The 12,402-nt window shown below is 51.1% G+C and overlaps 1 protein-coding gene across 3 annotated transcripts; it reads right to left on the reverse strand.

The window, feature by feature from the left end:
* Nucleotides 1-432: 432 nt before the first annotated feature.
* Nucleotides 433-10,455, reverse strand: LOC133411135 (dynein beta chain, ciliary-like). Of its 3 annotated transcripts, none has more exons than XM_061693062.1 (6): nt 9,986-10,455; nt 4,716-4,891; nt 3,149-3,335; nt 1,938-2,037; nt 1,594-1,865; nt 433-845 (listed from the first exon to the last, which is right to left on the reverse strand). In XM_061693062.1, exons 2-6 carry the CDS (start codon nt 4,811-4,813, stop codon nt 564-566), a joined length of 939 nt encoding a protein of 312 aa, XP_061549046.1. In that variant the 5' UTR covers nt 4,814-4,891; nt 9,986-10,455; the 3' UTR covers nt 433-563. The 3 variants fall into 3 exon arrangements, with proteins under 3 accessions (XP_061549046.1, XP_061549045.1, XP_061549044.1); XM_061693061.1 differs by having other exon boundaries at nt 1,594-1,719; nt 1,780-2,037; XM_061693060.1 differs by having other exon boundaries at nt 1,594-2,037.
* Between the last annotated feature and the right edge of the window lie 1,947 nt (nt 10,456-12,402).

A 12,402-nucleotide genomic window follows, 5' to 3' on the forward strand; every position in this document is an offset into this window, starting at 1 on the left:
CCTTCCATTTTCTGTCGCGGGTCGCGGGGGCGTGCCGGAGCCCATCCCGGCTATCATCGGGCAGGAGGCGGGGTCCGCCCAGAACCGGTCGCCGGCCAATCGCAGGGCACGTACAAACAAACAACCGTTCGCACCTACGGGCCATTTTTAGAGTCTCCAATTCCTGCCTGTTTTCGGGATGTGGGAAGAAACCGGAGCGCCCGGAGAAAAGCCACGCCGGCACGGAGAGAACACGCAAACGCCACACAGGCGGGGCCGGGGATCGAACGCCGGTCCTCAGAACTGTGAGGCGGACGCTCTAACCGGTCGCGCGCCGCGCCGCCGCTCTCGACGCTATTAAAAGTGACAATTTGAAATGTTGTTTGATTTGAGGGAGCAAGAAACGGGCGTCCCGACTTCAGGCTGGAAACTGTCAGCCGTGTTGGATGAGAAGCCCCCGCCAAATATATTTTCGGTTAAGAAATATATTTTTTCACTCCGCTTAAAGGCACACGCCCCTTCGCCTTTAAGGGGCGGGGCCTCGTGAGCGACCGTCAGGAGCGGGAGCGGTTCGGGTTAGCCGTTTAGCGCGGGGGCGTCGGGTCCACGCTCCTTGTGAGTGTTTTCCTTTGGCCCGAATGAGCGTGACCGCGTGTCCCGCGAAGCTGACTCGTGTCGCGCGGTCGCAAGTCGCGAAACTGTGAAAAGTGAGCCGAGACCTGCTGTTCCAGGAGCATTCTGTGATGGATGTATTTGTCCTTGAGAGTCTGCAAAGTCAAGGTCACCACTCGGACGTCGTCGAGAACCCGCGCGGGGTCCGAAACCAGGCCGCGCATCACTTCCTGTCCGTTCAGGAACTCCCTGCTCTGCAACACGACAACACAAATCCCGTCCGGGAGTCAATGGCAATTGTTGCTCCTTTCCTTTCATTTAGCGCGCTCGCAACCCTTCACCGGTTCCCGACTGCCGCGTCGCTACAAAGCAGATCTCGTTCGTGGCCAAAACGTCCGCTCGGAATCCCGTTGTAGTCGGGAAGGAGTGCAGAATTCCGACGGGATAGCGTACCGCACGTAGCGGACTGCGACGTGGTCGAATCGAATACAGAAATCTGACGGTCGGTGAAATCCGAGAGCTCGCGACCACGTAGTTCGAAAGACGACGATTCATCCATCGAAACGCGTACAATTTGTTCTTTGGAATGTGTTTGAAGGCAATTGTTTTTTGTACACTTGCACCAAATACACCCCGTGCCCAAGAGCCGGCGGCACGGCGGATTCCGCTCGATATGAATCCGAAAGAAAGGGGCGCACGGCAATGTAGCGAGGGTTTGGCGACGGCGACGTTCCGGATCGACGTCGATATTGAACACGCGGATCACATCAAAGCGGCGCCTTGAGATACGCGTCGGATTGGTTCAGCGACCGTGCTCGTAAATCAAAACACTCCCATCTCAAATCTGATTTCCCCACTGAAATGAATGAATGAATGCATTTCTGTTGTTAGCATGAAGCTAGCGCCGCCTTTCTTTAGCCGGTCATTTGGTGGTTATAAATACGGAAGGTGTCATTCTTTGCTGTCTGTTCAGAGAACTGGATTGGATGGGCCCCGGCCTACCCGGTGGATGAAGAGGTTGCAGATCTCCTGCAGCAGGACCACGATCCAGCACGGTTTGCAGTGGAAGCGCGACCCGATCCACAGCCGGCGCACCGTCTGCATCACGGCGGCCATGTTGTCCCGCAGCTGTCGGTCACAGGCGCTTGAGTGACATCGCACGTCACGTGACCCGCGTTCACCTTTTACCTGCGGGTACTCCAGCAGCTCCAGTCGCTCCACTTCGCACCGCAGAGGTCGAAGGTTGTCGTCGGCGTCCTGGGCCTCTGCCAGTCCTGCGGGGTCAAATGTCAGCCGAGACGACGTCGCCGCTCGGCCGCCGACGTGGCTTTCGTTTCGTTTCGTACCTTTTTGCGCGTCCGCGTGCATGTCTTTTAAGGCGGAGCGGTACGCCCCCTCGGCGGACCCGAGCAAGGACGCCACCCGCCGGGCGCCGCCGCTCGTCATCTGCGCCGCAAACGACATCCCGTCACCGGCGGGACGGCGCAACACCCGAATTGCGCCGTGACTAGCGCGCTGCGTGTTGGCATGTAGCACGCGTGTTGGACCCTTGTATATGGGTCATTTTCATATCATTTGATCAATAACGCTAAAGACACTTAAAAAAAAAAAAAAAAAGAATCCAATTGAGCTATTTTTGACGATGTTGTGGTGGTTGCTGCTAGAGCGGTTGTTTGTTTGTATGCGCCCTGCGATTGGCTGGCGACCGGTTCAGGGCGTACCACGCCTCCCGCCCGAAGAAAGCCGGGATGGGCTCCGGCACGCCCGCGACCCGCGTGAGGAGAAGCGCGGAGGAAAATGGATGGTTGGATGCTGTTGCTCGTAATTTAGGATCGATAGCTGACAAAGACGCGCAGACCTGCTCCGGCTACAATCGGGGTTGTATTGATTGACGAATCAATGAAAACGGCGGCGCCGTATGAAAAAGCGACGGGCTAACGAGGTCATTGAGTTGAATAACCGGGGATAGCGACTTGGCTTCAACAGTACAAGATCCTGAGTGTCGACTGCTCTTTCAAACGCTCTCACGCCACGCTCATATGTGTCCCAAAAAGTCGTTTCCAAAGGAATTTCATTGTCTTTACCGTTATTGATCAAATGAGCCGTACACCGTAAGTGTAAGCAATGTACTTCACGCGGGTACTTGAGTACAGCGAGGCCCCGCCATTTGCGGGGCTTAGGGACCGAGGAGACCTGCCGCTAGAACCGGCGGCCCCGAGGTGCCGTTGTAATTGCGCCTAGCTGCCACGAGGCGGCGGCAAACCTCTTCAAACGGAGCGGATCGTAAAGCGTCGACGCGAACGCTTCTCTTCACGTCTCACGTGTACACGATCATGAGCCGGGTTACGCAAACAGCTGTTAGCCTGTTCGAATGTTAGCATTATGTCAGTGTGATGACAAGGTAATGCTAGCGTGATGTTTTTGTGATTGTAACAGCCTGACGTCAATGTGATACTAGCGTAATGCTAGCATAATTAGGACCTTTTTCCCGCGCATTAACATTTGTCTGAACACAAGAAATGTCACACTGCGACGTCGGCGGCGGCGGCGGCGGCACCTGCTGCAGGATGAGCTCCAGGTTCCGCAGTCTGTTGCTCCAGAAGTCGAACTCCTCGGAAGGTCGCGGTTCGAGTCCTTCCGCGAGCGGCCGGGCCGGGTTCTGCCGCAGGAAGTCCGACACCAGCCCCGCCCACTCCACGATGAGCCCCTCGCAGGCGTGGAGGAGCTTCACGTCGCAAGGCGTCCTGCGCGGGAAACCGACCACATCTCGTCTCGTCAAGAGGCAAACCTCGAGGAGTTCGCGTGAGCGGTTTGACCCCATTTGGGTCGCGCTGCCGTCCTCAGTTTGAATCATTGTATCGCCGCAAAGAATACTCGGCCCTCCGGGTAGCGCGAGAACGAGCAACGTTCAAATATGCCGTAGGAGTGGAGCAGGCCCACATTTCGGAAAGTCAAATATCCATCAGAAATCGGACAGAGGTTGTATTCCTAAAGTTGGAATACCGCAAGGCAAAAAGTCAAGATCGTAAAGTAATATCGCTCGGGTCGCGTTCCCGGTCGCCGGACGATCGCGGGGACGGAAAGTCACGTTGGGAGAAGAGAAATACTTCCCAGACGACGTAGAACACTGTACCGCGAAAAAATAACGAGAGAGCAACGAAATCCAAATTAAACAACAATACCAAAGTCAGCTGTAATCGAGGAGAATCAAAGTCAAAATGAGAAAAAGAAAAACTGAAGCGAAATAAAGTCAAAATGTTATCAGCAAAAACTACCCAAAAATAAAAGACTCCATTAACGCACCACAACGCACACAAAAGCGAAATCCACACGTTTCCAACCAACAGTCGTTCTGCAAAAGTCTTCAAATGCAGCTCGAGGGCACTCGGGCAGTGATTGACGGGCGCCCTCCCGACCTGGCATCGGTCCGACCCGCGCCGACGGGTTCGGGTCTGCGCGACGGCCCGCGTGCCAAACCCATTTGGCAAATATGGCACACTTGAAACTTTCCAATGATATTTCTTGCCCTCGACGCTGTTTGAATTGTACTTTAGTTTGAAACGCTTGGAAGCACGAGCATGTTTTCCTTTGCTTTTAAAGGTCTTTAATCGTGTAGAGCGTATTAAAGACCTGCTAATCGTTCGCTTGTGGATGAGATTCGACATTTGCGTGAGGTGTCCGTGCGCAGCGCTCGTGGCGCGGGCAACTTTCAAGGAGCTGTCATCTCATCTCATCTCGATTCAATACATATTGGAAAACGGCGAATTCAATCTGCCTCTGGAAGGCCATCGGTAAGAAAGCGAGCGAGCCGCTTGTTGATCCGCGTTGCATCGCTCGACGGATTTCACGACCGACGACGACCAAATCGGAAGGAAACGATTGCAGATCGAACGCACCGTCGCACCGTCAAGACGGCCGCAGCCGTGGTGAGCGGCGGCGCTCGCTCGCTCGCAGTCAAACCCCCGAGCCGGCAAAGTGCCGCCCGCCCGCCCGCCCGCAGCTCGGAAGACGGTCTTCTCTTCTCGCTTGGAATCAGGGGCCTGCCTACATACGGGTGTGATTTGGCACGATAAGAAAAAAACCCGAAAACTAACTTGAAGCTTAACACGCGGAGCACATTCTACCTCTCCTGGTCGTCATGGAGACGTTTGGGAAGCGGCAGGAAAGTCCATCCTTCCTTCTGAGCCTTGACGACGAGCGCTCGGTTCTTGAGCCTCTCCATCAAGTCCAGCGTCTCCTCGGCCGCGCCCGGAGCCCAGCCGGCCTCGTTGGCGGGGTTGCTAAGCAACGGGCAGATCACCTGCGAGGACAAAGATGGGGCACTGGCGTCAAGGTGACTCCGCGCTGCGTTATTAGCGATCCCGGGACACGCCCCTCCGCGACCGTAACTAGGTCGTCACTCGCGACTATTTGGACAGTCGATTATGAGACCGATGAGTCGAATCATCCGCTAAAAATCATTTCGCGTTCCGTTCCCCCCCCCCCCCCCCCCCGATTACTGTTCATTGAATGATCGTGTCGTTCATGATGAAACAGCAATTGCGCAATAGGACACAATTGTTCTCGTGAACCTTTCGGAACGTGACAGCGACTTCTTCGCTACCGACTTCTGCGAACAAAGGGCTACTAGTTTGATGCTCACTTCGAAAGCGGCTTCACGTTCAACCACGAGTCGGTTACGCGTCGGGCACACTACAGCTGCGATCGACCATTCTTTTCGGAACGGATGAACCCGACTTTTCCCCCCCCCATAAATTAACGATGATTCAGTTCCCGGTTTGGTCCGTGACATACGCCCTAAAATCCCCAAAGACTTTTTCCAAAGTCGAGGCAGATGTTTGCAAATGTCTTACTTGAAATGACACAAAGATTTGGCGGAGGACAGCAGAAATCGGAGCGCGTTTACCGTCGAGAGGCTGACAGGCTTTTGAAGTGACGCAAGGCCCCTAAACGATTCATCGATTCCACGGGCCAACAACAAATGTATTGTCTCGGGGGTTTGGGAGCTGATTTCAGACAATTTTGATGTGCTGAATCTAAATATCCCATTGGCTTTGCTCAATCAGATCAACGTTTTCAACGATGGCCACGTTGTTCAGGTATTTTCCCGGTTTTAATAAACGGAGGTTGGTGTCCGGATTTTCACCTAACATTCCACGATGTGTCCTGTTCAATTTACAGGAAGCAGTTTGTAACATTTGACGAATAAACTACGAGCAACTTGGCATCAAAACGTGATCCGAACAAGAGAAACGGAGGTCATTTTCCGATTCCGCCATGCAAAATCGTCCTACGTCGGTTGAAAAACGTAAAGAGAACTTGACAAAAATATCTTTTCATAACCAGTGTAATCCAAATAGTTGTCGATTAACTTGACGATGAACGAATTGTCGAGTAATGGACGAAATGTGACAAACTTTTGGCTGTTTTGATTTTGTAAAAATGTGCTCCGCATTGGCAACGGTCAATTTGCTTCACTTCCCGCGGCGGGCGTGGCGTTCACGACAGCGGGCGGCGTTAGCGTTAGCGTGTCCGACCTCCTGCGTGAGAGCGGAGATGAAAGTGAGCACGTCGTCCGCGTGGACCTCCTCCATCAGCAGCGCGGCGGCCATGTTTTCGGCGCTCATCACGCCTCTGTGCGTTTTGGCCAAACAGACGACCTTGCGACCCGCCGACGGGAAGTCCAGGCCGGCGCCGCCGCCGCCGTCCGCCTTGAGCCACACGAAGAGGTTGAGCGCATCCTTGGTGTTGAAGAAGCTGTTGAAGTAGACCAGGTGCTTCTTGACGCTCACGAACTCTCGCCATCGCTCGTCGTCCAGACGCAACGTTTGCATCAGCAGCGGCCGCAAGGTCTCCACGCGCTTGTCGCTCGCTTCCATGGCGCTTCTCCTCCTCGTCGGCCGGCTTCTCGTCTTCCCAGTGAGGAGAAGGCAACGGATCGAGCGTCACGTCGTTCGACTTCTTTGTCGCACAGAGCGACATCGTCAGCTCACAGCTGTGATGTCATCGCGCGGCGTCATCATCCGCTTGTTTTTCTATTTTTTGCTCGATTGAAAATCACTCTGGAGCCGCTGCAATCGCTTCCACCAACCGAACTTTATTGAGACAGCACTTTTCGTACATACAATGCCACCCAAAGTGATTTCCGTGAATTCAAACCAAGCCCGCCTCCCGGACACACGCGGGTAGAAAAGACATAACCGCTCCCACGCATACCGGACCAGTGGAAAACGCAAACGCGAAATCACCTCGGAAACTCCATGCTGGCCACGCAGCACCCGGCCGGGCGAGGAAAGGCCGAGTCAAGGAGCCGCCGTGCGCACCGGGGCCAGACCGGACACGCGGCGACCGCGTTCGCCGCTGCCAAATCACTGCAAGCGGCTTTCTGGTGGACATTTCAGGAACTAGCTAGGTCCGCAATATCAAACTGGAACATACAATCGGAGGAAAGGATTCCCCATCCATCCATCCATCCATTTTCTGTACCACTTCTTCTCACACGGGTCGCGGGCGTGCTGGAGCCTAGCCCAGCTATCTTCGGGCGAGAGGCGAGGTACACCCCGGACCGGTCGCCAGCCAATGAGAAAAGCGTCACACGGCATGAATTCACGTCGACCGGAGGGATCGTGAGCCTGCCGGCGGCGCGTGCGCTCTGCGACCGCAGGGTCGCCGGTCGTCGTCCCCCGCATTGAAAGTGAAGTGTCGTCGGACGCTCGGAGGGGCCGTAGCCGCAGAATGGCAGCCGGGCTCCGGCGACACGGGGAGCTTCACGCCGCCGGCTTCGACTGTGGAGTCGATGACTGTGCGCAATTGGAAAGTGTCTTTGAGTACCATGAAAAGGAGGATCGTTATGATTGCGATGATGATGACGATTAGTAACGCCGATGACAACGTGAGTTTGCTGTTACCATGGCAACAGCCTTGTTGTGTCATACAATCAAACAATTCAAAACAATGCCAAAGTTTATTTGTAATATGCAATATGCTCAAAGCGCACCAGACTTTTGATGTCTAAATTCATCCGTCTATCAATTTTCATTTTGTCTACTTTGTCTTGACATCACTGCGGAGCAAATAAATACAAATACAGTTTGTTTTTAACTTTTTATATTGAACAATCAATACAGGGCTCTTTTTCTTTATCAAAGCATCTCACAAAAAAAAAAAACGTGTTTTTTGGGCGGAGGCTGCAATGGATGACGTAATGGGTGACGTATTTCCCTTTTCATTCATTTTAAAGGAAAAATGGATTTGAGACACAATGTCTTAAGTTACAAGCCTGGATACGCAACACATTAAACCCTTAAGTCGAGGAGCCCAAGTTGTGGTTACAGGACACAAAACGTCATCCCCGGCCTAAAACCTTCACATCATTTCAAACGAATGACCTGCAAAAATAGATGCCTTGCAGATGATCAGATTTGACAAAAATGCACCGCAAGGGCAAGATGCCAAAAATATCAATCGCCAACTAAATATACCGTATCATAATATACAACATACCGTATCAGATAGTCAGTAAAGGGAAAGATGAAGAATTTATAGTTATAGCGATAGGGACAAAGACGGGGCCGATAAAAATGATACATTGCTACAATCCGTGTCAAAATGTAGAATAATTTATAGTTATATATAGTATATATATATATATATAGTTATATTATAGTTATATATGTAGAAGAATTTATAGTTATAGCGATAGGGACAAAGACGGGGCCGATAAAAATGATACATTGCTACAATCCGTGTCAAAAATGTAGATCTTAACAAACGAAAGCAAATTCAGGGACAGTCGGACGGTTCCGTTATCTGGAACGCGCGTAGCGCATCACGGGGAGGACGGAACACTGCTCACAATGGGGAGGTGATAGGGCGATCGATTGCTGGAGGAGGGACACTCGGTGCGTTGCAGTGACGGGAGAGGCCCCCGAATAAATAGTCACGCAGGAGGCAATACTTCAGCGCTGGATTTGACGTCGGCGGCGGGAGGTCTGGCAGGAATTTGCGACGGAGGACACGACGGTCGGTCGCGATCGCGCTCCGAGACGGCGTAGCGCAACGGAGGGTGATGAGAGAGGCCAAATGGGCTTGGAATCGGTTCAGGTATCGGGGTGAAAAGGAAAGTGGGGATAGGAGTGTTATTGAAGTTATTGATGAGAAGGGTTGGGAGATCATCATCAAGGCGGCCGAAGCCGCAATACCAGAAAGTCAAGGGAGAAGGAAAAGACGAGCGGCGCCACGGTGGTCGGAAGAATGGAAGAGTGTCGTGAGGCCTGGCAAACATTCACAAAGAGAACACATCACTGAGAAAAAAAAACTATTCATAAATCACAGGCACGGGTAAGGAAAGTAATCAAAGAGGCGAACCAAAAAAGAAACGGAGGGACTTCTGTCGCTCAATTGGAAGAGTGATGAAAGATGAGGGGAAGCCGGAAAAGAAGAAGAAAATACGCAGTCGTCCAGAAAGGAGACGAAATAGACATACCAAGTCGAGACAAATCAGACATAATGGTAAAGGTTTTTCAACATATTCATCGTTCTACTAATGGAACAGAAGAGGGGAAACGAGGGAGGGATTCCAAAACTAAACAACTCAACTCAACTACGCTGGGGCATGAGACAGCAACGAGAGGTTGGGCAGTATGTCGGAGGGACCTCCATTGCAGGAAACGAGGAGAGCAATGGATAAGCCTCAAAGTTGCGAGGTTGCGGGTTCAAATCCAGCCTGGCCCGTGTGGAGTTTGCATGTTCTCTCGGTGCCTGCGTGGCTTTTCTCCGGGTACTCGCTAGGCTTCACGCGATCAGGATTTTTGGGGCCGATCAGCGAGTTTAAAAAACGATCACAAGATGGAGGAATGTGTCTATTTAAATGACTTGTTCGTCTACTGTATATACTTGTGCACTTAATTGCTCCAAAAATTATATTTACAATACATAATGTATCTTTGTTCGTGTATTTATGCCAGCGAGGCTTAGTGACAGACGGAACAAGTGAATGGTCTTCTATTCGATGGCAGGAAGTCAATACCTCCGCTTTTCGTCACATTTTTGTTTGTTGCTGTGCCGTGAGATTTTTCAATTGACAATAAAACATGCTCCTCGACTCCATAAAGGTTGGAAATCACTGCTCTTGTCGGATGGTGGATTCTGATCGGTCAGGTCAAACCAACATTACAACATGACAGAAATAATGGGTGCGAACTTACTGTAATTAAATGACTTGATTTTTAATTCAATGACTTCACCCGCACCGAAACTTTATAGAGCACGATTCGACAGAACGGCGGCATGTTTACGTACAACCTTTCGAGCACAACCCACTAGCTTGCTAGGCTACATAACGTTTTTGTTGCCTGCTCGAGAGCCGTATCGTATTCAAAGTACGTGAACGTACCTCAAGCGAGCCTTAAACCAACGTCTAAGGCTGTCCTGAGCACCGGTGACCACCGACGCACGTTTTCCCCCTTTTTTGTCCTCATAATACAAAGTCAGCTCGCTCCACTCTTGTTGTCGTCGCCACGGTAACGAGTGTATCCGGTCGCATTTGAGTTGACCAGATAAAGCCCAATGATCGTCAAAAACGGGATGCGGTGCTATGCTATCGCAATACAAGGTTTTATTGCAGTAGTCTGCCATAGTGCAAGCGCGAAAGAGCAAATTTGTCTCGTCGTCTGATCCGGGCATGACGTGTTGTCTGTTCCACACCGCCGACATGTTTTTTTAAAATACATTTATTGGCCGTCGGATATTTACAGGACTACGTCAAAAGCCGCGCGACAAGGCTCAAAATAAACTAGTTTTTGGATTCAAATATACTGTGCACGATGGCGACGCGGAGTAAATGTCTTTTGCGGAGCCGATCAATGACGTCATTAATCGGATCGGCGAATTATGACATTGAAGCCGATCGGCATAAAATGCTAATTATCGGCCGATAAAATCGGTGTAAAGTCTAGTACTCGAGTTTCCTCCCAAATCCTCAAAGCATGCATGCTGGCTAGTTAATCGAAGACTTTAAATTGCCCTTAGGTGTGACTGTGAGCGCCAGTGGGTGTTTGTTTGTATGTGCCCTGCGATTGGCTGGCGACCAGTTCAGGGCGTACCCCGCCTCTCGCCCACAGGCAGCTGGGCTGGGCTCCGGCACGCCCGCGACGCGCGTGAGGGTAAGCCCTACGGCAAATGGATGGACGGATGAATAACCTCACCCGGGAAAGATCAGATCTGTTATATTATGTTCAAAAATGCGGGTAGAAAGACAGAAAATAAACGGTTGGAAATGTGCAATAGAATATGGGAAGAAGGCTTCAAGATACCATATAGCTGGAAAGAAGCAATGGTCATCCTCCAATAAAGCCAGGGAAAAAGCCGCCAAATCCAACAAGCTACAGGCCCGTTGCGCTTACATCGAACATAGGAAAGGTTATGGGAAGGATGATAGTAGTTTTTTTTTTTTTTAATTTAGAAACGCAAGGACTCATAACCCCATATCAAAGTGGGTTCAGGAAAGGAAGGGGAACAATGGACCCGGTGATTTGTCTGGAAAATGAAATAAGAAAAGCACGAGCCAGCAAAGAATCCGTACGAGCGGTATTTTTGGATGTTGTGTGGTGTGGACGGAGGCGTTATTGATTCAGCTGTATGCAAAGGGCTTTAGAGAACATTTCATTGGTTCTAAGATTTTGTTTTCGTTGGACAGGGAGATTCACTACTTTATCTACTGCCCATTAGGTGGAAAATGGGGGGGTTTTATCAGTCTGTTGTTGTTTTCTATGATGAGTCGTGACATTTTTGCAGAAGTACACCCAGATATAGGAAAGTCATTGTTTGCGGATGATGGAGCACAACGGAAGAGAGGCAATAACATCCGGTTGATCCAAGATAAGATACAGAATGTCGTGATCTGTGCCCTGCGGCGCTTTGTGGCCCGGTCGCTCTCGCTCTCCCCCCTGCAATTACCACCCCCTCGCCTGCACACCTGTTCCCAATCAGCACTCATCGCCGCCTGTATTTTAGCCCGTCGGACCCAGAGATCCGGCGCCAGAGTATTTGCACTCGACATTGAGTAAACAGTAAAGCGCAGGTGTGGGAGCCCCGTTTCTATATTCCTTTTTTTCTGTCAAAAGTACTTTCTCAATGCCGTTTTATGTTCAGGTGCATCAATGTCAGTCATTGTTCCGCTCGATCAGTCTGCTTTCTCCGTTTCTTTCCGTCAGAAAGAGATTCGGCTGAGCCTATATTTGACTGCGGTTTACTAAAGAACGGTAAAAGCTCGAGACGAGCTTTTATTCTGATGAAAGAAGAGAATGTGATCTTTCTTTTGGGGGCGTTTACATAGTCCTGGTACACAATATTCTGTGGGGCTTGAAAAATGAGCGGCAGTCTGCTGGCAGGGAGTGAGTTAATGTCTGTCCAAATACTTTTGCTCACTTGAAAAGTCGGTGGCTTCAAACAAAAGCTGTTCCGTCCCGAGTTGTTCAACACATCCAGATGTCAATACCATGAAATAAAAGCTGGAATTCGGAACTTTTGTCTCGTATGAAACCCAAACGTCCACAAAAGCAGGTGGCGACTGGAGATGACGCGAACGCCCAATTGTAGCTGTGCCCTGCAGCAGTTTGTTCTCACGGCGGGAAAAAGGTTTGACAAAAACAGACCGAAGCGTCTGTCCGATCCACCACACGCGACTACATTGGACGGCTGCGTGCGCTGTCAGCCTGCTGAACTTTTGGGTTTTTCACAACTTCCTAGTGGACTGCGGTCACTATCGGGTTTGAAGTGTCGCATTTCCTCCCTCCAACAGGTGGCGCTCTA

The sequence above is a fragment of the Phycodurus eques genome, chromosome 13 (genome assembly GCF_024500275.1).
Source record: "Phycodurus eques isolate BA_2022a chromosome 13, UOR_Pequ_1.1, whole genome shotgun sequence".
Lineage (NCBI taxonomy): Eukaryota > Metazoa > Chordata > Actinopteri > Syngnathiformes > Syngnathidae > Phycodurus > Phycodurus eques.

Bases quoted from the DNA above. Each gene is read 5' to 3' on its own strand.
- LOC133411135 (XM_061693060.1), bottom strand. From the start codon at position 4,813: ATGGAGAGGCTCAAGAACCGAGCGCTCGTCGTCAAGGCTCAGAAGGAA. The intron at 3,336-4,715 runs GTAGAATGTGCT...TTTCCCGCGCAG, and splicing joins CTCCATGACGACCAGGAGAG to GACGCCTTGCGACGTGAAGC. The intron at 2,038-3,148 runs GTGCCGCCGCCG...TTTGCGGCGCAG, and splicing joins TGGAGCTCATCCTGCAGCAG to ATGACGAGCGGCGGCGCCCG.